At 38.7% G+C, this 23,678-nt stretch overlaps 1 protein-coding gene and 1 long non-coding RNA gene across 3 annotated transcripts in view; one reads left to right on the plus strand and one right to left on the minus strand.

Annotated features, from left to right (window-relative positions):
- LOC120742166 (acidic mammalian chitinase-like) overlaps window positions 1-13,856 on the plus strand; it is a 30,554-nt gene extending 16,698 nt beyond the window's left edge. Inside the window, exons 2-11 of the mRNA XM_040045296.1 lie at window positions 11,033-11,059; window positions 11,158-11,362; window positions 11,497-11,553; window positions 11,786-11,951; window positions 12,144-12,268; window positions 12,380-12,503; window positions 12,610-12,792; window positions 12,909-13,025; window positions 13,121-13,253; window positions 13,480-13,856. Of these exons, the coding sequence (XP_039901230.1) occupies window positions 11,033-11,059; window positions 11,158-11,362; window positions 11,497-11,553; window positions 11,786-11,951; window positions 12,144-12,268; window positions 12,380-12,503; window positions 12,610-12,792; window positions 12,909-13,025; window positions 13,121-13,253; window positions 13,480-13,736 (1,394 nt within the window). The 3' untranslated portion in view covers window positions 13,737-13,856. The remainder of the gene's footprint in view (window positions 1-11,032; window positions 11,060-11,157; window positions 11,363-11,496; window positions 11,554-11,785; window positions 11,952-12,143; window positions 12,269-12,379; window positions 12,504-12,609; window positions 12,793-12,908; window positions 13,026-13,120; window positions 13,254-13,479) is intronic.
- Window positions 13,857-15,133: 1,277 nt separating this feature from the next.
- LOC120742170 lies at window positions 15,134-15,736 on the minus strand. Of its 2 annotated transcripts, XR_005697804.1 has the most exons (3): window positions 15,722-15,736; window positions 15,449-15,626; window positions 15,134-15,361 (listed from the first exon to the last, which is right to left on the minus strand). It is a non-coding gene; the product is annotated as an uncharacterized LOC120742170 (long non-coding RNA). The 2 variants fall into 2 exon arrangements; XR_005697803.1 differs by lacking the exon at window positions 15,722-15,736 and having other exon boundaries at window positions 15,449-15,709.
- Between the last annotated feature and the right edge of the window lie 7,942 nt (window positions 15,737-23,678).

A 23,678-nucleotide genomic window follows, 5' to 3' on the forward strand; every position in this document is an offset into this window, starting at 1 on the left:
CTGCTGGAGCTTTCTTTAGGAGCCTTTCCAGCTTTGACAAAAGTCCAGCTGGGATAACCACATTTACTCAGGGCCTTCTTGATGTGATGTTCCTCTGCTTCCCTGGCTGCTGTGTCTGTGGGGATGGTGTTCGCTCTGTGTTGTAGCGTCCTGATGACGCCCAGTTTGTGCTCCAATGGATGATGAGAGTCAAACCTTAAATACTGATCTGTTTGTGTAGGTTTACGGTACACGTCAGCTTTTAGATGTCCCCCATTACTGATGGAAATCTCACAGTCTAAGAAGGCTAACCTGCCACTTTTCATATCCTCCCTGGTGAATTTGATGTGTCAGTCCACCGAGTTAATGTGATCCGTGAACTGTGGTACGTCCTGAGATTTGATTTTCAGCCAGGTGTCATCCACATATCTGAAGCAATGACTTGGTGGTGTTCCAGGGTAGGATAACAAAGCCCTCTTTTCCACTTCTTCCATTGACAAATTGGCCACAATGGGTGAAACTGGGGAGCCCATGGCACACCCATGTTTCTGCCTGTAGAACTGACCCTTGTATGTGAAGTAGGTGGAATTTAGACACAGTTCCAAGAGCAAACACACTTGGTCAATGCTGAGAGTGGTCCTGTTGCTGAGGTTGGGGTCATCCTGTAATCTCTTACGAACGACCTCCAACGCTTCTGTGACTGGGATGCAAGTGAAGTGAAGCCCAGATGAACAGAATCAACTTTTGGAAATTTACTTACCTGGATGATTGAGCATGCATCAAGATGTTTCTGTTGAGCCATTTCCCAATGTAACTTTTCTTTGTCTTTTTTCTTTCCCCCGATCCATTTTAATCATAATATCTTAAAAATTAAAAAATAAATAAATAATAAACATTGAGTAAACTATGAGAATCAAGTGGATCAGTATGGCAAAAGCTGTAATGATGCACTTGGGGAAGTAAATCTGTTGGGCATTTTTCTTGGCCTTCAGACAATAATTCTGATTGTTACAGTGCCGGACGAGACAGGTAGAAAATAGAAAAAAAAAAGAAAAAAGAAACACATGGGACACAGAGCTGAGAGAGATAAAACATAACGAGATGGGAGGAAAGAAATCTGAGCACACTAACACAGGATGCAAGACTGTCAAAATAAAACAGGAAACATGACACACACTTAGACGCAGACTTGACATGGAGACATGACTGACTGGGGAGACAGAGGGAAGATGGATCATGGAAACAAGTAAGAAAAGGAGAAACACGAAACAGAGGGAAGGCAGAGACAGAAACCTAAAGACTAGAAAATATAAATATAACATAAGTAGAAAACAATAAAGAGAACCATTCATAAAAATAAATCAAAGAATATTAATTTAAACCAGAGTTTACACATTCTGGTTCTCAGACCCTGTACCGTGACACCAATATTTGCATACACTTAATATCTGTACATCCTCCACAGAAAAAATAAAGTCAATATGATAGGAGGGGCACTTCAATTCCAACTATATCTATATTGAGTTTCACGTAATATACTGGGAGAGAGATATTAGGCCCCTTATGTCAAACAGAGTGATTTGTGGCCCCAATAAAATGATTTGTGACCCCAGGAAGTAATAAAGGAAGTAACAAAAATATGATATTCATAAATATATGATATTCATAAAAAAGTATGATATTCATCAAAACGTTTTTATATCTAATAGCATTATTTTATTTTTAAGCCATTTAAAAAAAGTTTTTTACTTTTTATGCTTAAAAACGGCATCTGGTGGTGGGTCAGCGCCTGTGTCTGGGACCGTGCTTGTGTCTCGGGTCCGTGCTTGTGTGTTTAAAAATGTGTTAAACCAGAGTAAAAGTGCATAGCTAAACTTGTGCTTTTGTAACGTTCAATATGGCCAGACATACAGGTTGCATGCCTCGGGGGAAAACTTTATTTCAATTTATTTGCATTTGTTTAATCCGAACAAAGAGATTTAGAATCAAACTCAGAATCGCAAAAAACTCTCGCGATCCCCGAAAAACTACCCCAAGCATAAGCGCACCGCGGCTCCCAACATAAAAAACTTCCTGAAAAAATCTCCGTATTTCACCAAAAACACACAACAAAAAAAACCCCTAGAATAACTCGATAAAATCTCTCGCGGTTTCCCACCCCATCCCTTAGGCAAATAAGCAGGAAAAAACTCCTGAAAAAACCTCCATATTTCTCCAAAAAACGCACAAAAACCCCTAGAATAACTTGTAGGGAACCCTCCTATACCCAAAACCTTATATTCAAAAACAGGGGAAAAATCCTGAAAAATCCTTTGTCTTTTTTCTTCAAAACGATCCCTCTTACTAGCTCCGTCTCAAATTCAGCGCACAGCCTAAGTTCTACCTCGCTCTTACTCGCATCGAACCACAGCCAGCGCACAATTTTTTCCTTGTTAATTGCTCCGCGGCTCAGCTCCGGAATGCTTGCTTACCTCGTTCGAAATTTGCGCCGGAGACCAACTCCGCCTAACTTCACCCCGCTGCCAATCACATAACAAAGGGGCGGCTCCCCTCGCACCCCGGTTAGCCAATCGCACGCAGCTTGGATTTTTATGATCCCCCGCTGAGGTTAAGACTGGCACGGCGCTCCCACAAGACGTCTGACTTCGGAAGCATGGACAGCTAGCGCCGCTCAGACTGTTTGTGAGTTCGCATAAGACCCCTGTCTCCAGACCGCTTCAACAACTGGCGTCTCTTTCCTTATGTGCATATCAATCGGTAAGTGTTAATCATCCTTTGCTTTTAACCATTTTCTGTCAAAAAAAAGCTTTTCATCTTCAAGAACCATGCAAATAGGGTTTGTTTAACAATTGGAATACACTTTTTAAAATGTATATAAACTCGAGTTTAACACTCGGAGCTAAAAGTGCTTTAGTACACTATACTATAGCAGCGATCATGGCCTCATCAAGTACCTCATTTTTCTTACTCTTGTTCATATAATGCTTATATTTTTACTGTTTTTTCCCGTTTTTAAATACTCCTTTCTATTTCTTTTTTAGACTCTGAAATATGCGTGCTCAACTCTTCTCTTTTTGATTCTCTCGATCGAATTGGTAGGTTTGTTTCATTCTTGTTCCCCTTATTAAAAGCTAATTGTACAAGAAAAAACTTTTTTAAAATTTTTTTTTAGACATCTCAGATTTGGACAACTTTCTTTTTTCAAGCTCACCGAGTTCTTCTCCACCAGAGCTCCAGCGATCCACAGACAAGAACATCCGTCTCTCGACCCGCGACAGGCAAGGCCTGCTCTCTACGCTAGGTCGGTTGGCTTCTTCTTCTTCTTCCGGCCACAGTTCCATTCCCACCGGCGCTTGTTCTCTCCCGCGACCATAGGGGAAAAAAATGTCCGTCTGTCCGATAGGGATAGGCAAGATTTGCGCTCAGCGCTGGGTCCCCGTGTCCCTGGCTCCCGGAGAAGCATCCCAGCCAATGCTGCCTCTCCCCCTGGCAGGCGAAACTCACGGCGCTGGCTTTTGAGATCCAATCACGGTCAGTCTCTCTAGGTTCTCACTTTTTTCTTATTTTATAAAAACTATCCCTTTTGTATTTAACATGATTAACTATTTTCTATCTTACCCTCAAATTCTAAGGGCATCTCATAAGGAGGAACAGGAGCACAAGGCAAAAACGCAGACGAAACCAGCTCGCTTCTATCGCTCTTGGAGCTGTCAGGGTGAGGATTGTGCTGAAAAGTTCCTCGCACATTTTAGACGCCCTCTCTTTAAGGGCTCTATCTTTGTCGCTCATAATGCTAAGGGGTTTGACGCGTACATTATTCTCAGGGTTATGGTTAAGCAAGGTTTAAAACCAAACTTGATCATGCAGCTTTACAGACCCAGACTTTAATCAGCGCTATATTGACTCCTCCTGCTTTCTCCCTATGCCACTGTCCAGTGTTGCCAACTTAGCTACTTTGTCGCTATATTTAGCGAGTTTTCAGACCCCTTAGCGACTTTTTTTCTAAAAAAAAAGTCGCTAAAAAAAGACGTGAAAGCGCGTATCGCTTTTACTCTCAACAAGCAGCGGGTGCTGTAACGCTGTCAGTTCTTTTACTCTTTTACTCTTATGCTGTTTTGTGGATCACAAGGTTTAAAACTACTTATAAACACACACACACAAAGTAACTCCACCAGAGTGCCTATTTCGGGTCACTTGCCGGTCCAGGCCCGGGTAAAGGAGCAGGGTTGGAATTGCAACATTAAAAAAACAATAATTGCTAAAAGAAATTTAATTTGTAGTTCTAAATAAACTCTAAATGCATTTAGGATGTTTTTTACTCACTTTATGTCTCTTCCACGATGTTATTTCTCTCTCCAACAACATAGGTTACAATTAGATTAGCATGACCAATTATGCAAATTAGGTGATGACGTCATTTAGCGACTTCTAGCGACTTTTAGGACAGCCAATAGCAATTTTCCTTACTGAGGAGTTGGCAACACTGCCACTGTCAGCTATACCCAAAGCAATGGGTTTTTCAGACAGCATTAAAGGCTTTTCCCCCATTGTTTCAGTTCGAAACAAAACCTAACTTATTCAGGCCCTTACCCTCCCCCCTCCGCTTATAGTCTGGAACGGATGACGACCCAAGGCAGGCAGGAATTTTACGAATGGTATGATTCAGTCAGCTCCGGCACCTTCAATTTCATGAAAGAGGCCCTTTTATACTGTGAAAACGATGTTGAAATTCTAGCTCGGGGTTGCACATTGTTCAGAAACGGATTTATTGAAGAGACAGGAGTAGATCCTTTCAGCCGCAGCACGCTTGCAAGTGCGTGCCTAAAAACCTATTTAACAAACTTCATGCCAATGAATTCTTTAGCAATACCGTGCCCTCTAAATTACCGTAATCAGGTCAAATCATTTTCCTCATCCTCAATTCAATATCTCTTGTACACACAAGGTGTTTTTATAAGGTGCATTCGCTTGATCTCTCGTGAAGTGAAGACATTGCTGTCTGTTTCTTAGTTGTTGTTTTTTAGAATATATCAGCTTTAGACTTGTGTCCTGTCCGTCTGACGGTTTTCCCACTCTGTCTCTCTTTTTGACCGTTTTCCTCTGCTTTTTAAACTCTGTCAGCCTCCGACCCGGAGGCCGTTTTAAGGGTCTACGTGAAATTGTGCTCAGCCCCGAGCCCTCTTGCTGATCTGGTGTGTTCGAACGAGTCAAATTTGAGAGTGAGGAGGTGACAACATCTGAAGCAAAGCCTTTGACAGCCGCTTTCAAGTGAGGTTTTGCGATGCTCACACCCCGCTTTATGAACGGGGTTACAAATCTAAACAATTTTGAGAAAACAGATGCTATTCCTCGTCCGTAAATTACAGGCGCACATGAAAAGCCGGGCAGGCCGTTACCAGCCTGGGTTTCGTAATACCGTATAAATCTATTATTATCCATTTTGTTATGAGATATGTCAGATTCTTGACAAGCCGGAAATGTAGCTTGACTATCATTTTACCGTAGGTAAAGTTTACAGGCTCGTTCTGATCGGTTTTGATTTCAATATGGATATTTTCTATGTGTTTGCGAGCCACAGAAATATAGTCTGGTTTGTTAAAACACAGGGTGATGATATCTCCGTACGTAGTAGCGGGGAGTAGCTATCACCCACGAGCTGTAACACAGCTATATCAGAATAACAGAATAGAATTAGAATATCCAGAATTGAATTCAAAATCCTGCTCCTCACATACAAGGTCTTAAATAATCAGGCCCCATCTTATCTCAATGACCTTGTAGTACCATATCACCCTATTAGAGCACTTCGCTCTCGCTCTGCAGGCCTACTTGTTGTTCCTAGAGTATTTAAAAGTAGAATGGGAGGCAGAGCCTTCAGTTTTCAGGCCCCTCTTCTGTGGAACCAGCTTCCAGTTTGGATTCAGGAGACAGACACTATCTCTACTTTCAAGATTAGGCTTCAAACTTTCCTTTTTGCTAAAGCATATAGTTAGGGCTGGACCAGGTGACCCTGAATCCTCCCTTAGTTATGCTGCAATAGACGTAGGCTGCCGGGGGATTCCGATGATGCATTGAGTTTTTCCTTTCCAGTCACCTTTCTCACTCACTATGTGTTAACAGACCTCTCTGCATTGAATCATATCTGTTATTAACCTCTGTCTCTCTTCCACAGCATGTCTTTTATCCTGTCTTCCTTCTCTCACCCCAACCGGTCGCAGCAGATGGCCGCCCCTCCCTGAGCCTGGTTCTGCCGGAGGTTTCTTCCTGTTAAAAGGGAGTTTTTCCTTCCCACTGTTGCCAAAGTGCTTGCTCATAGGGGGTCATATGATTGTTGGGTTTTTTTTCTCTGTATCTATGAAGCGCCTTGAGGCGACTTATGTTGTGATTTGGCGCTATATAAATAAAATTGAATTGAATTGAATTGAATAGATGATAACACCCTGCCTTTATATCTGCAGGATATGGGGCAAATTTGTGCTCGAATCGCTGCCAGACACCTGCTGGGACACCTAGCATATATGCGAGAGGCGGGAAAAACCTGAGTTGATATATGCCCCCAGCTGTGAATTCAAACTTTTTAACAATCGGGTGATATTTTAGATAAATATCAGAGTCGATACACCTGAGGCAGGCTTCAATCTCTGCTCTCAACGTGTCCCCATAAAAGCCGGTGCGTATTTTCGTTTTAACCATGTCATCAGGCCTCTGCTCAGCATCACCCTTTTTCCTCCATTCAAAATCAGGCCAGTTCCTCCATTTGACCAGGAAATAAACCTGTCCCCTCTGTTTACGCTTTGGGAGAATTTTGTCTATGTGATAGAGCTTATCCTTGACAAGAGCGATTTTCTGCAGCTCATGCTCGTAAAAACTACCGATAATTTCTTCCCCATCATAATCTTTGATTTTATAAACAGGAAGGTCTCTAGGTATGCATTGGTCAATAGTAAATATCTCACCGGTGAATGTTTGCTCATACCACTTATCAAACACACCTCTAACTTTAGACAGCCTCACGTGACCTCCCTTTTTAAATTTCATGGGCTTTTTTCTACAGCAAGAAGAAGAAGAAGTGCCATATAGGTTTTGAAATACTAACGCTGTGTTATCAGAATTTACTTGAGTCGGGGCCATTTTTATGGACCGATGATAACTAGTGTTATAGCTGTGTAATAAATCTTGTAACACATCGACATATCTACAGTACGTGTATTTGTGAAATATCTATACATTTTACTTCCTTTACTTAGTTCTACTAAACCTTTCACAGACTGAGGCTTTTAGATCACTCCCTGTAGCAAAATGATTTATACCACGCTTTTTCATTAAAGATTGAAAACTGGAATTAAAAAATTCCTTACCACTATCTGTTTGTAGCTTTTGAGGGATTTGGCTATCTTTTAAGACAGCCTCAAAAGCCTTAGTGACTTAAACGCCTGTTTTGTTTTTCAAAACTCTTGCATAAGCTTTTTTAGAGAAAATATCTATAACTGTAAGCAAATATTGATAGCCATCGTTATGCTCGGATAATGCTTTCATATCACAAAGGTCTGCTTGGTATTGATTAAGAGGTCTGGGGACAAACACACGGTTTCTCGGAAAGCGCAGGCGTGCAGCTCGGTGTAAGGTGTAAGCATCCTGCTCTGACAGGAACGGCTGAGCTGTTTGCGCGTTAATCTTTGTACCAGTCTCATCCTGTACGCTTTTAATCAATTTTTGCACACCGCAAAAACTACCAGGGTGAGATGGGCCATAATCAGTGTTGGTCAAGTTACTTGAAAAAAGTAATCAGTAGCTAATTACTGATTACTTCCCCTAAAAAGTAATCCAGTTACTTTACTCATTACTTATTTTCAAAAGTAATTAATTACTTAGTTACTTAGTTACTTTTTAAAAACACGATTTACAACCTGAAGAGGTGATAAAGCGATAGATCTTTCAGCCCAATTCTACTTTTTCTACATAATCCATCATACAAAATGTAATCAAATGGAAAAGTCTCTTTTTAAAACTTGTTTTATTAGTTTTAATCTTTTAACTTTATGCATCAAGCAAAAATTTAATTATATGCAACATTCTCTGACTGGAAGAAATTTGTTTAATATTTAAACCTATTTTCTGCACATTCCAGCACATAAAATAAAATATTTTGTGTGTTTACACTCAGTCTTTCAAATCGATGCAAGTAAAACACAGCAGAAAATAAATAAAGTCAAAGACTCAGCGGTCCTGTTGCTCTATTTTCACCTGTAAAGCAGGAGTGGGACAGGCGGAGGTTTACCCTGGTGCAGGTGTGCCGCAGCGGTGCGCTTATGCTTGGGGTAGTTTTTCGGGGATCACGAGAGTTTTTTGCGATTCTGAGTTTGATTCTAAATCTCTTTGTTCGGATTAAACAAATGCAAATAAATTGAAATAAAGTTTTCCCCCGAGGCATGCAACCTGTATGTCTGGCCATACTGAACGTTACAAAGCACAAGTTTAACTAAGCACTTTTACTCTGGTTTAACACATTTTTAAACACACAAGCACGGTCCCAGACACAGGCGCGCGCCCGAGCGCGCGCAGATACACAGCACCGCCAGATGGCGTTTTTAAGCATAAAAATAAAAAACTTTTTTTAATGGCTTAAAAATAAAATAATGCTATTAGATATAAAAACCTTTTTTTTAAAAAAAATAATCAATTAGTTCTTTTTTGGAGGGAAAAAAAGCAATGAGCTATGAACTAGCATATTTTGGACGAATATCATACTTTTTGATGAATATCATATTTTTATGAATATCATATTTTTGTTACTTCCTTTATTACTTCCTTTATTACTTCCTAGGGTTACAAATCATTTTTATTGGGGCCACAAATCACTCTGTTTGACATAAGGGGCCTAATATCTCTCTCTACTGGGATATTTATAATTAAAGCTATTCTATATTTTGTAACTTTACAATATATTGTACTATTTTATTTAGTTTAATTAGTTACTATCTTATTTTCTTGGAGCATTAACCATATGTATTATTATTATAAGTATTATTATTCTGACTCTATATAAGTAAAATTGAATTGAAGTGAATCAAATTTATTTGAATGGATTGTAAGAACTGCCATAGGTGAGAGCCATTTAAAAAAAAAAAAAGACTTGTTTGTAATTTACTTATTTACTTATTATGTAGGCATATTATGTTATACCTATGCACCTATCCACACACACAAACACACACACACACACGCACGCACTCGTGTGTGTGTATATATATATGAAGGAATTACTTTGTTGCTGCTTTGCTTTATGGTTGATGATCAAAGGTCATGGCTAGTCTTCAACAAAAGATATAAATGCCATAATATGATATAAAGAAATAAATGTCATATGTCATAATACAGCTCAGTTTACGAGCTTCTCTTTTGATTATTGCCACCTTTCTAACCAAAGCATACTTAGAGATAAGTATACTTTGGTTAGATATTTAGTTAGATATTTAGTTAGATTCCTGAATTAATTGATTTATTTTCCCTTTTTAAAGAAATTAGTTATCATGGAAAACAAATACATCTTTTGCTGTTGTTCAGGTCTTCCTTGTTATCTATATGTCACATATATCACATGACAGCGGAGCCGGAGGGGAAGACACATACACACGCACACAAATATACACACTGGCAGGTCCACCGGTCAGGGCGCCATCAGATCCTGACAACATCTAGTTTAAATAACAACCTGAAACTCAAAAACAGACCATTTAAAGGAAAAACAAACAGATTTTGAGAAATTCAAACCTTCATCATTAGTTCCAGGCATTATTCAAGATTCAAGGTCTTTATTGTATAATAATATACACAGTATACAGCGTACCGAAATGCCATTTCGCCCCAAGCCCCCCATGGTGCATTTATAAGAATATAAAAAAATTAATCTCAGAGAGATATAAAACTAGGAATTACAAATAAATAATAAATTGCTAAATTTGGGTAAAATTAAGAGCTAAAAAGGTACTATTACTTACTACATCTCTGTACAATAAACAAAGACAGGACAGAGACAATACGAAGTGGTCATGTGTAATTACAGTAAAGTGAGATGATTGTACAGTAGGTATTGAATACCAGGTTCAAGTTATGGTCAGGATATTGTAGACAAGACAGGATGAAGATGTGCAAGATGCAAAGTGTGCAAATATAGTATAATGTAGATCAGTAGATCATTAATCAGTAAGAAAGGATTTTCTTTCTTGTATTGTCAGAATAAACTTGAAATGTGCAGAATTTTATATAAACACTTCACTGTACTTTGAAGATTGACTTTAATCTTGAAATATTAAAGTTTACATTTTCATTTTGTGCATTTCAATGTGTATTATTGTTTTACAATCAGTTTCGTTATTTTCTTTTTTTTTTTTAATCAAAAATAATCAAAAAATAAAATTGCATACCTATATTTCCCCAGGTAAGGTTACCATGACAGCATAACAATATGTTCTGTATCCAAAACAAGGTTATATCAGGAGATTATTGTGTCTTAAGATTGGTTTAACTGAATACTGATGATAATGTGATATATCTAGTGACCTAAGGTACACCAGGGTCATATACATAAAAAGAATACCACATAGAGTAAATTATTGTCTACTTATGGCTAAGACTGAGCACTCTCTTATCAAAGCACATCCTAATAAAGAAACCATTTATGACTTGGATTTACGAAAGAGTGCTATACCTTCCTGGTTTTCATAATACAATCAGGTGTATAAAAGACCCACCTTCACTGCAGCTTTTTTGGGTATTTCGTCTGGTCTCAAGGTGAGTAAACAAGGGGAACAGTCTCTCGAAATTATTCTCTCTTAATTGTGATTATTTATTTATATATACTTTTATACGTCTTACAGTGTTGCCTGATTTGTAGAACCAACTTCATTTTTATTAAGTGAACTCTTAAGAAGTGAATCTGAGATGGCCAGGCTCACAATTCTAGCAGGTATTTTAAGAATTTACTGGATCTATGTAATATAAGTATATCATGCAAGTTTTTATTTTGCTTACTCTTATATTAAAATTTCCATAGGTTTGTGCCTGGTGATAAGCCAGCTGGGTAAGTTGGGTTTACTTTGGTAAACAACTGACATTTTGATCACTACTTGTGTATCACTACTGGGACCTGTGCTTTATTAATATTACTTACCACCACAGGATCTGCCAGCAGGATGGAGTGCTACTTCACCAACTGGTCCCAGTACAGGCCTGGAGATGGAAAGTTCCTGCCACAAAATGTGGACCCTTTCCTATGCACCACCCTCATCTATGCATTCTCCATCATCAACTACAACAATGAGCTGGTTACCTACGAGTGGAATGACGACGTCCTCTACAAGTCTTTCAATGATCTGAAGACCAAGTAAGTGGATATTATCCTATAGGTCAGAGGTAAAGCAAAACACAATACCTCTTGAGCGTATCATGTCTTTCAGAGTTTTCCACTAAGATATTACAGTTTCTTTAATGATATTACAAGTTTTCTGCTGTTTCCAGGAATCCCCACCTGAAGACTCTTTTGGCCGTTGGTGGATGGAACTTTGGGTCAACACAGTAAGAAATACTTTAAAGAAAGAAAATTATTTCACATTAGGACAATGGTACGTAGCTAACCAAATATTGTGTGTAAACCATCAGTCTGAATCAAAATCAAAAAGAAGTTTCCATTATTAAACACAGCAAACATTAATCACAATTCTCCTGTTAAAGACATAAAGCATTAAGCAGATTTTACTATAAAGATCAAATGTTAACTTGGTTTTTGTGTTTTTTTGTTTTTTTGCAGGTTCTCCATCATGGTTTCTACTGCAGCTAATCGTCAGAAGTTCATCCAGTCTACTATCAGATTTCTGAGGACTCATGGATTTGACGGTCTGGATTTGGACTGGGAGTACCCTGGATCCCGTGGAAGTCCTCCTGAGGACAAACAGAGGTTTACTCTGCTCTGCAGGGTGGGTATAGATCTCCATTTTTTTAAATCTACATCTCATTGATGTTGTTTCGTTTGTATCATACTTGAATGGTAAATGCTAAATGGACTGATTCCACTAACCTTCCAATCAGTAGATGATCTGCTATACCTCCTAAACTACAGCCACCCCATGGACTCCATTCTTACACTGTTATGTGGTGCACTTTTATAGGAACTTGTTGCTGCCTTTGCAGCTGAAGCCCAAGCTACCGGCAATCCCCAGCTCATGCTAACTGCTGCTGTTGCTGCTGGAAAAGGAACCATTGATGCTGGATATGAGATCGCTGAGATAGCCAAGTGAGGGTCCTGCTTTATAAACCATCTTACTTCATCTACTACTTTTAGAAATCTGACAGTTGTGCAATGTAAGCATGCAAATCACTGTTTATGTTTATTTCCTTATTGCAGAGAATTAGATTTCATCAATATAATGACCTACGACTTCCATGGAACTTGGGAGCAATTCACTGGACACAACAGCCCTTTGTACCGTGGATCATTTGACGCTGGTGACCTTATCTATTTCAACATTGTAAGTAAACAGTTAAAACTGAAATAAGATTCATTTAAGAGATAACTGAAACTTTAACAGGTAACTTCTTATGAACACAAACTTCACATTTTTTTAACTTCTATAGGACTATGCCATGAAATATTGGAGAGACAATGGCACCCCACTGGAGAAGCTGAGGATGGGATTTGCATCTTATGGTCGTACCTTCCGTCTGACATCATCAAACACTGGTGTTGGTGCTCCAGCTAGCGGCCCAGCATCAGCTGGTCCATACACCCGTGAAGCTGGATTCTGGTCTTATTATGAGGTACATTTCTTAAGACTGGAATTTAATGATTGCCTCATGATGTATAGCATGAGTTGCTTTGATATCTAATGATATTTATAAAACGACAAATGTTAACCATGTAGTCTGTGCTGTAGATCTGTACCTTCGTGAAAGGCAGCACCATTAACTGGATTGAAGACCAGAAAGTTCCCTATGCTTTCAAAAACAATGAGTGGGTAGGATTTGACAACAAGGAGAGCTATGAAACCAAGGTAAGTGAGAAAGCTTGCATCATTTCTTTATGTTTAACACATTTGTGTATGTACAAGGTAGTGATATCAATGTCTGTTTAATTTTTCCCCAATAGGTACGTTACCTGAAAGATCAGAAGTTTGGCGGGGCCTTTGTGTGGGCTCTTGATTTGGATGACTTTGCAGGAAAATTCTGCGGGGAGGGTCCCCATCCTCTGCTCTCTCATCTGCGCAACCTTCTTGAAATTGGTATGTCCAAAGCAGATTAACGCAAAAGATTTATTTTAGTTTTATATACACACACACATACACACACACACAAAAAAAAAAAATCAGTGTGCAACTGGTATCATAAGAACCTGTGAAATTTAGATATGAAGACGTAATATTTTCTAAACAAGCATATTTTCAGAAGGTAGAATTGATTTTAAGCAGTGACTTATATAAACATGAATTTAAACTTTGTATTTTCCAGAGCTTCCCCCACTACCCCCAACCACCACCCCAAAACCTGGAGCGAGCACCACCACTCCAACCACCACCACCACCACCACCACCACAACCACCCATGCCCCGGGACCGGGATTCTGCAATGGGAAACCAGATGGCCTTTACCCAAACCCAGATGACCAAAGCAGCTTTTACAACTGTGCTGGTGGCGTGACCCATGTTTCCCAGTGTGGATCTGGATCTGTCTTTCATGACAGTTGCAAGTGTTGTGGCTGGCCATGAGCCAAGAGTGAAGGCAGTGTGTATTAAATCTGATGCAAACATCATTCATTAAACATCATCATTAAACTCATCTTGTATACGTACAATCATTTACCTAAATGATTTTTTTTTTTGTTTAAATGTCTCATACAGGTTGCAAATTGCAAAACAAAATCTTCAAAGTACCTTATTACAAATTGGCTTATTATTTTGCTATATTTATTAATAATAAAATATAATATTTTTTTCTGAAAAGTTTTATTTAAAAAAGTTGCCTCTTACAACTATTGTTAAGGGTCTATGCAACAATAATATAATATATAATATAATGGATTTTATTAACTACATATACACTCATGGAATTTCATTTCAGTCACAGAAACTGAGTGTACATAATAGTAACATAATAGACATTGTATCATAATCGTATCATAATCGATTTGAACTGCCAGATTGATGTTTATGCAAGTAGTTCACTCTGTTATATAAAAACTATTATCAATAACCTCGTGAGCAGTGAATGGTAATTGTTTTCAGTAAGCCTAGAACAACTGTGCTGTATAGTCACAACATCAAAGGGGCAAGTCTCAATCCAGACTTTATGAGTCTGATAGTGATTTAGCAGTCCAGAAAAAAAAAAAGTCATTTATGAGTCATGACAGGAATCACATCTCCTCTGAATAACAGGTGAATGCCTGTTTTTGTTAGTGATCTAACTAGGAAAAAATTTAACAATATGTTAAGTGATCGTGCAGGGATGAAACAACTTCAAAACAGAGAACATATCACATAAAATAATAAATATAAAAAAGAAAACACAAAAGAAAAAAGGGTATGAGGAAGCAATTTTAGTTTTTTGGCATTTCTTTCAAGTTTAAGGTTTAAGATATTTTATTCAGTGGTTGGTATTATCAAACTTTCATTGTCAAACTTTATTAGTTTAATAATAATATATGTCACTGAATGAAATACTACATTGTGTTACTTAAGTGCGCTATTTATCTGTTTGGTATGCAGCTGTGGAAAACTATGGTTCTTTTAGTGCTACAGAGAGAAAAAAAAAAAGCTATAAAGGATAAATTATTGTGAGCATTTTGAAGACAAATCCTAAACCAGTACTTCACTATCCAGTTCCATTTAATTCAGTTTTATTTATATAGCACAATACCACCATATTGTAAGTTAATAACCTGGAATAATACAGAGAAAACAGAAAACCCCAACAATCACATCACCCTCCATGAGTAAGCAATCGTGGCAAGGAAGAATTTCCTTCTAACAGAAAAAACTAACAAAAACCCTTAAGGTGAAGGAAGAACTCCCCCTTGAATTGATGACTAGATAAATGAGATTGCTAGAATACTGCAAAATATTACACACTGTAAACCCCAACAGTCTACCTGACTTATAAAGTGTTACGGCCGAGACCGTTTCAGACGAGTGACAGGACTCAAACGCAAGACGCCGAACAGCTCGTAAATATATTTTAAGAATAATGTTTAATGTGTACACAAAATATTCATAAACAAAAGGTGAGCGTAGACGTTTAAACTAAATAATGATCTGGTCCGGGTCAGAGAGGACAGCTATTCCGGGGATTGGATTGGAAAGCAAGTCACAAAGGGTCCAGGAAAAGGTCGAGGTCACTGTAACAGAATGCAGATGTTCAAAACATAGATAAGGAGGCATATGAATATGTTGTTTGGCTCAAAATCCTCCTTCGTACTGCATACTTGCCAACGGAGGTCGGAGATGACATAGAGGGGTGAGTAGTCCGAGTGTGTAAATCCAAAAACTCCTGGCGTGGAGGCAGAGAGGCAGGTAGGTAGTTTTGGTAATAGCCTGAGGGACTGTCAGAAGGTCCAGCATCCAAGTAGAAGCTCTTCGCCAGGGGTTAACTGTTAGGTGTAGCTGAAAAGGGAGGCGCACAAAAACAAAACATACAGTGAGGCAAGGTGATTCAAAAAAAAACACGTAAGGAAATTATGGTGGTGGCCTGCACTGACTGATGTTTAGCAGAGAAGTGCTATAACAATTGAAATTCCTCACAAGTTGAAACAACTTAAAACTTTTCTGTTCGGTTAACGATTCAAACAGTTATAATTGTAACATGGCTTAGAAGTTAAGAGTAAATACTGCTTTCTTAATATGATTTTGAGTAACTGTTTTTGTTTTCCGAGCTCCGCATGTGTACGTCAACTACGTCATGACGTTTTCCTCTCTAACCTGAACGACGTTGACAGAAAATTCTGTTCAATGTGGCTGCCCTTCTCGAGCGACTGGAGAGCACATTTGGAGAAACTTGTAAGTAAAACGGAACCTTTGTTATGTTTATTTTTTTCCGTAAAAAAGCAAGTATATTAATATGTTGCAGGCAAGAACTTCTTTTCGAATGCGCTGTTGTGTTAAAAAGCACAGACCCAGGTGGTGAATAGTTGTTCGTGCTCTTTTTCAAACATAGATTATGTCGTCAGTTTTAACCGATTAAAACAGTTTTACTAAGAATCACACATAAAGGGTCTTAGTGATATTTTAACGACCCCTTGCCAACGCAAGAAAGTTGGCGTTTTTACAACAGCGGCCTCATTGTTCGGCAGGTTTTTTTTTTTCCTTCTCATTAGCATCATTCAAAAGTGACTTAGCTAGCAGTGGCAACTTCTATCTAAAACAATTGAAATATAGCAAGGTGTTGTATATTTAGTGTGCTGATAAGGTTTTCATTTTTATCTTTTCTTCCAAGGCTGAAGACCAAAGAAAGAAGAAAAAAAAAAAATTCAGACTGCAATTAATTTCAGGTGGAGACTGTAAACACAGGTGAGTTGAAAGATCTATTGAAGAGTCCTTTCTTCATGGCCATTAAAACATTTTTAGGTTAATAGGTAAATATAAACACAGTCTTGTTTTAAAGGGGGAAAGCTATCCAAGCCGAGCTGGCTCTAATAAACTAATGGATGTGTGACCCTGAGTGTTTCACAGCCTTAAGTCATTTATCACAGCAAAGCACAGTACTGGGATTAATGCTGATGAATAATATAGCGTAGAGCAAAGACACACACTCTTACACTCTGAGGCGATGGATGCTGCTGTAAACAGAAATGTGTCTTTCTACTGATATACAGTTAGGGTCAGTGTAAGGGTGTCTAACAGATACACCCTACACATGTTGACTGGACACACACCGATTGTGCAGTCAGAGTGTGTCTCCCTGGTGTCTGGAGGTCTATCTACAGAAACGTGTTTCACAGGGACAAACTGAACGGTGGGTGTTTTGGTTTCCAGCACACAAACCTTTTGCGATCTGCAACAACCAGAGTAAAAATTGTGAACGCGGTATTATTAATTGATGTGAGTCGAGTTCACACAGACGTGACTATGGTCTCATTACACACAACATCCTCGGTTTGTTGAAAAAAAAAAAAAAAATAATATATATATAATATATATATATATATATATATATATATATAATAATAATTGAAATAATAGACCTGTGTCATGAATCGCTGTGCGGCAGGCAGGAGTTGGACCCAAAATGCAGGACTCAGACTCAGGGGATGAACGCAAAATCACAGCTTTAATTGCTGGTCACAGAAAACGAGCATACAAAACTAAACTGGGAAAATATAAACTCACACCTTGCAGCGGGGCACACGAGGAAACACACAGCTTGAGGGACAACACGACACTGACTCAGAGAAACACAGGGTTTAAATACAATGGGAAGTAACGAGGGGAATGAGACACAGAAGGAGAGCACAGCTGGGAGAAATCAGAACTGACGAGACAAGGGAGCAAAGTAGGATACACTCACATGAGACACAGACCTTCAAAGTAAAACAGGAATTAGCACAGATGCAAACTAGACTAGGGGAGACAGAGCAACTAAGAAACACACAGGGCAGCTACTAAATACTCAGAGAACTAAACAGAATACAAGAAAACCAAACTAAGACACTACACTAAAGAACAAGCTGGGACAACAAAGAGCACTAAGAACATAATACAAAAAACTCAGAGGCACAAGAAACTCAAAACACTGGGTCACTGACCCAGGACCGTGACAACCTGTTTTTTTTTTTAAATCATGCCCTGGCTTTGTCACACTGAATCATGTTGAAAAGATCTATTTTCATGGCTCCCCCCATTACCATTTCCTTGTACTTCTTTCTACCAGTCTATTTTATTTTGTGACATTAACATCTTAAATGTACCCCTAATTATTAATAGCTGTGTTAGTATTTATAATGCATTTTTTTTTTTTTTTATCATGTGCAGACCTACCAAGGGTCAGTGGCACAGTTCACCTTTTGTGGTAAGTTATAACACTTCATATGTGGTCACATAAGTAAGTTGTTTCATCAGTTGTTCAGTTCTTATAAAATGTTGTATAATTGTACCAAATCACTGAGGATACATCCAATGTGTAAATCACAATCAACAATTTTACTGTGATATTCGCTCGTGTTTAGAGAATCTCCATTATCTTTGTTACTGAGTTTCCATTTTTGTAGGGCCAAATTTGTATTAAAAATTAATATTTTCATATGATGTGAAATGACTCAATCATTTCTAATTTTTAGAAGAAACCATTCATTAAGTCCCTTAAGGTGAAGATTTCATATATTGATAATGATAAAATTAACACAAATTAAAAGTTTCACTGATAAACACACAATTTTTCCTTGCTTTGAACCCCATGTTCTATATAGATTACAGCTCTGATCTGGAGAACACTATTTTAAAATACTGTGTAGGGTTTTTGTCAAATGATTAAGAAACAGACTCTCTGTCACAAGAGACAGAAAGGTTGTATCTTAAAAGAAAAGTCTCCAAAATTTAGTAGAGTCTGATGTCATGCAGTTTCATAAACATGTATTCTCCCCAAAGAATGACACCTGAAAACTTTGCGTTAAATGAACTTTTCTTTTCCCTTTTTAGGAGGCGCCTGATATCAACGTGAAACGCACTGCAGTACTTCGTACCCTTCCTGTATACCTGCGGGAGGAGGACCCAGAATTCTTTTAGACATGTAATGTAAGTGTATTTTTGCATTACTTAAATTCTGCCAGTAAGATAAAATGCTATGGATTTTTTTTAAATACAATTTAATACCCTAGCAGCTACCAAATTGTACAAACAAAATACCCTCTCTTTAGAAAACCCTCACACACAAACACACACAGGTCAGGATGTCACGGACCGCCGGGGCGGACCGTGTGGAGTGAGTAGAGGACCCAAGAGCAAACAGAGGTGAGGACACAAAACTGGATTTAACAAAAGGCGAGCCTTTATTTAGGGCCGAAAACTCATGGAGAAAAACAACTAAGTAACTGAGGTAACCTGAACATAGACTGGGAAACTATGACTCTACTGAGGTTAGACGGTGACTAAACAAAATGCAAACTATGGCTGGGAAACTATGACAAGGGGTGGGGGAAATAGCACAGACGACGCGACACAGACTGTATGAAACACAGAGACTAAATACACATGAGGGATGATCAGGGGAAGTGGCCACACATGGGAGCACAGCTGACACACATGAACCTAACGACAGGACAGGAGAAGTGAAACTGAATACACTGACAGTGAATACAGACTTTCAAAGTAAAACAGGAAACATGGAGATTAGACATGACCAGTGTTGGGTAAGTTACTTTAAATTAGTAACTTAGTTACATTACTAGTTACTTCCATCAAAAGTAACTCAGTTACTTCAAGTTACTCGTTACTTTCAAAGTAACTAGTTACTAGGGAAAGTAATTTTGGTTTTACTCAGACTTCTCTTGTTAATGTGTTGCTAACTGGATACCCAGCAAGACTGCCAGTCTTCTAGCTTGCTTACTTGCCACAAGTGCACTGTGCCACCTACCAAAGGAAAAAATAATGTGCATATTTCCACGAGAGAAATCCCACGCCTGGACCGTTGTTGACCGCCGCCATGATTCTAGCCTACGTCACAGCGTCATGTGCGCTTTTTACATCCAACACAAAAACTGCAGTCGTGGTGCTTTCGATTGTACTCAGAACTCAGAAATTCTGCCTTCTGAATAGGAAGATGTAGGTAACACCAGACTGCAGATGAGCTGCATACAGGGCTGGACTGGGACAAAAAAATCAGCCCGGGCATTTTGACTAGAGACCGGCCCACCATTATAGCAAAAATCATGAAGCCTTTGAATGAAAACAAACACTGTTGTGACAGTGATGTATACTGTCTTGATGGTATATATGTATCAATCAATCAATCGTTTGTTGTAAGACTCAGATAATTATTTATTAAAAGCTAGACATTTTAAATGAGAATAAGAAAGTATTTCCTTGTGCCCCCCTTTCCCTTTTAATGCCCTACCTGGCCCCCTGGCAACACTTTGCTAGATCCGCCCCTGCACAGTTACCAGCTGTCAGCTGCTTAGAAAAGGATCCTGGTGTTATTTGTCTCTCAGAAACAGTTCATAACTTCAACTCATTCATGTCACCTAAAAGGTAAACCTGTTTCTCCATCACCTGTTCAGCTCTGATGATTCAGTAAGGACATTTCCTGGTTTCATCTTCATGTTTCCCTCTCACCACATATCCAAACCGACATCCTGACCAGCAGCTTTACAGCTGTGGCTCCAGCAAACATCAGCAGATACTAGAAATTAATATTAAATAAATTCTAACAACAGCTGACCAAACGTGCTGCTGTTGTTTAACGCGACATCCGCTGGTTTCCTCTTTCTGGCGCAAAGTGGGCGATAAATAAACAAGAGAGAAAAGACGATCAGCTGATCATTGATCAGTTTCATGATTGAAGTAGCAGCAGGAGAGGGGGAGGGGAGAGAATGAGAGGCAGCTGTGCAGCAAAGACACAGAATAACTCCAGCTTTGTGTCTTTTTCATTGTAGCTGAAGTCCGGGACAAACTGTTCCTTTTCACCTCAATACGAAACCCGTAATAATTTCCTCTGAATACGAGACGATTCCGTTTTTTAGGGAACTGTTGGCAACTCTAATAATTAACCGTATGAACAAAATAAAGTTCAACATCATTAACATCATAGCACCCACCCAGCTGTATAGAAACCCCGTCATGCTAGCTAGCACGCAGTACGAAAAAGTCAGCATAACGAAAATAAACTCCACCTAAACTTGGTTTATATCTGACCCAGATGGACTGCAGGTCATAACGTCTTACCTGAAGTTCAGTTCACCTGACACTCGGACTAGCGGCCGCTTCGGGTCTCTCCTCCTCCTGCGTCCCCTTTCCCTCCTCCACCTGCTGGCCCCCACCACTTGCTAATGTTACTGAATCTGTGGAAGCTCCGCGATAGCCACCACACGAAGTAACGAATAACGACCCTATCTAAATCCCAGTAACGAGTAACGCGTTCCTGATTTTGGCATAATAACTAGTTACCGTGCTCGTTACCACAATAATAACGTAGTTACTGTAACGCGTTACTTAATAACGCGTTAGTCCCAACACTGGACATGACACATGAACCGGGGAGACTTAGTACAGGGGGAGATGACATAAACAACTAAGGAACAAAACTAAACTGCCATCTAGAAATTAACTAGGTGAACTAAGCTAGGTGCAAATGAATACAGAAGATACATGGAACTCAAATACTGGGTCGCTTGACCCAGGACCATGACACAGGAGCAGGGCACAGGCATATCACAGCACTATGGCTATGCTGCAGGTGGCCCAAAAACCAGGCTGAAGTCAAGATTTAGTTTCTTTTTGAGATAAAGTCATGAAATAAAAAATTACTTTTTTTTAGAAAAATAACAAAAATACAAATTATGTAATGCAAGAAGCTAACACGTTAATGTACATTTTTCAAAAAAAGTAGAGTACCCTAACTCGTTACAAAGTAACCCACTACACTGCTGAATGTTTTGCTAGATTACAGGTCATGCTTGTCACATTCTCTCAAACCAACCTTACTTATTCAATTGGGGCAATCGTGGCTCAAGAGTTGGCAGTTTGTCTTGTAATCAGAAGGCTGGCGGTTCGAGCCCTGGCTCCGACAGTCTCGGTCGTTGTGTCCTTGGGCAAGACACTTCACCCGTTGCCTACTGGTGGTGGTCAGAGGGCCCGCTGGTGCCAGTGTCCGGCAGCCTCGCCTCTGTCAGTGCGCCCCAGGGCAGCTGTGGCTACAATGTAGCTGCCATCACCAGTGTGTGAATGGGTGGATGACTGAATGTGTGAAGCGCTATACAAATACAGGCCATTTACCATTGATACTGTGTCTATTCCAGGCGGACGCATTGGATGAGTTGACCCTCATTGACACTCCAGTTGCCCTTCTCACAGTGGTTACCGACGGCGCTTCCCAGTCCAGTCCATTTTACTTCCTCAAGCATGGCTGTTGTGGTGAAAGGCGAGTAGGTGATGCGTGATATTCCCAGATTTGCAGATGCATTTGCTTTATTGTTTGGCTTGATCTATGCTCTGCATTTAGACTACCCCAGGAAGCTCGTTCACACATTTGCCTTTGTCCAAAATATCTTCATGGGGCTTGATGATGGCAAACCCCTGAAACCCCTGCCTACATGCTCTTAAGGAATATAAGGCAATGTTTGTTAGGACACGCACTCTGTTACTGAGCACTTTGTTTGAAGCACTTTAAGTTTACTACAGGCTTTGGGTGGATTTAACTCCATCAGTTTACCTAATTTTCCTATACTTGACTGCCTTATCTGGTTATTTGGAAGCTGATCGTCTTTGTACCCATTTTAAAAAATTGTTTTTCATTTCTATTTTAAAAAAAAGTGATTAGTATTTGACTTTTTGTTTTGCATTTTTGTGTATTTTGAGAAAGATACAATTAGGACTGATGTCGTCCTTTGTGATTTTATAAAAAGATAAATGTTCTACACAGAATTTATAATGCTCACTTTATGGTGCCGATGTCCATGTTAGTGGTTTTATAAAAACATTTGTGATGTTTTTAAATTTTCATGAAAAAATTTTAAATAAACAAAATGTAAAGTAACTGAATTCCGTACTTTTTTTTTTAATTAGTCTACACTCAAATATTGAAACATAAATATCTTTTAATTAATAATCAGATAATTTGAGTTTAGGTTCTAATATAATTGCATTGTGTTGCATCAAAATAATAAACTACAAGAAACACAAAAACATTGAAATTCAAGTATACAGTCTTTGAGTAAAGCTCAATTAATAAAATATAAAATATAATTTTAAATTTTTAGGTTAACAATAAATACAAATTTTGAGTACCCCCATACTTAGAAGAGATGAGTTTGTGTACTTAAATCTTTTGAGGTAATCAGTTTCCACAAAAGTTTTAAGTTCAGTCAACTTGTTCGGGTTTACAGTGCAGAGGCTATCTTAGTGGCAAAAACTGCAATCAAACATTTGCGATAACTGGCAATCACGGTGGAGGAAATTTGGTTCAATCTTCAATGCAGAAAATATAACCAACTCCAAAAAACAAGACATGTAACAAAAACATCTAAGGTATGTTTTCATTTCAGAAACTTTGCATTATGAATTATCTGTAATGTGGGTCCTGTTTATAAATTGATATTACTACTGTTTATTCTGGACAATTTCTCTACTGGATGACAATGTTTTCAAGGGTAATTTAGAACCTAATGTTCACTTGTTGCTAATGTTGCTTTTCAACATGGTCTAGACAATTTTACGGCATCTAGATGTCTGTGTAGGGTTAGTCATCCAAGTCATTCAGGTAATCTAAGGAATTTGATCAAAGGTAAAAAGTTTTCAAAAAACATAAAGAAATCCATTTGTTTTCTTTTCAAAGAGGCTTCTTCAGTTCTAAAATCAAAAGATCGAGTGTTCTGTCCTTATTGTGCGTCCCTTTGCCCAACTTGACAGAGAGATAACAGCTTCAATGAACATTGGAGGTGGAAGTAAGTTTAAGGCTTTTTATTTCGTCAATAGTTCAATGATTGACATCTTTTTCTTCCTGTAAAACTA

The sequence above is a fragment of the Simochromis diagramma genome, unplaced genomic scaffold (genome assembly GCF_900408965.1).
Source record: "Simochromis diagramma unplaced genomic scaffold, fSimDia1.1 OVJJ01000761.1, whole genome shotgun sequence".
Lineage (NCBI taxonomy): Eukaryota > Metazoa > Chordata > Actinopteri > Cichliformes > Cichlidae > Simochromis > Simochromis diagramma.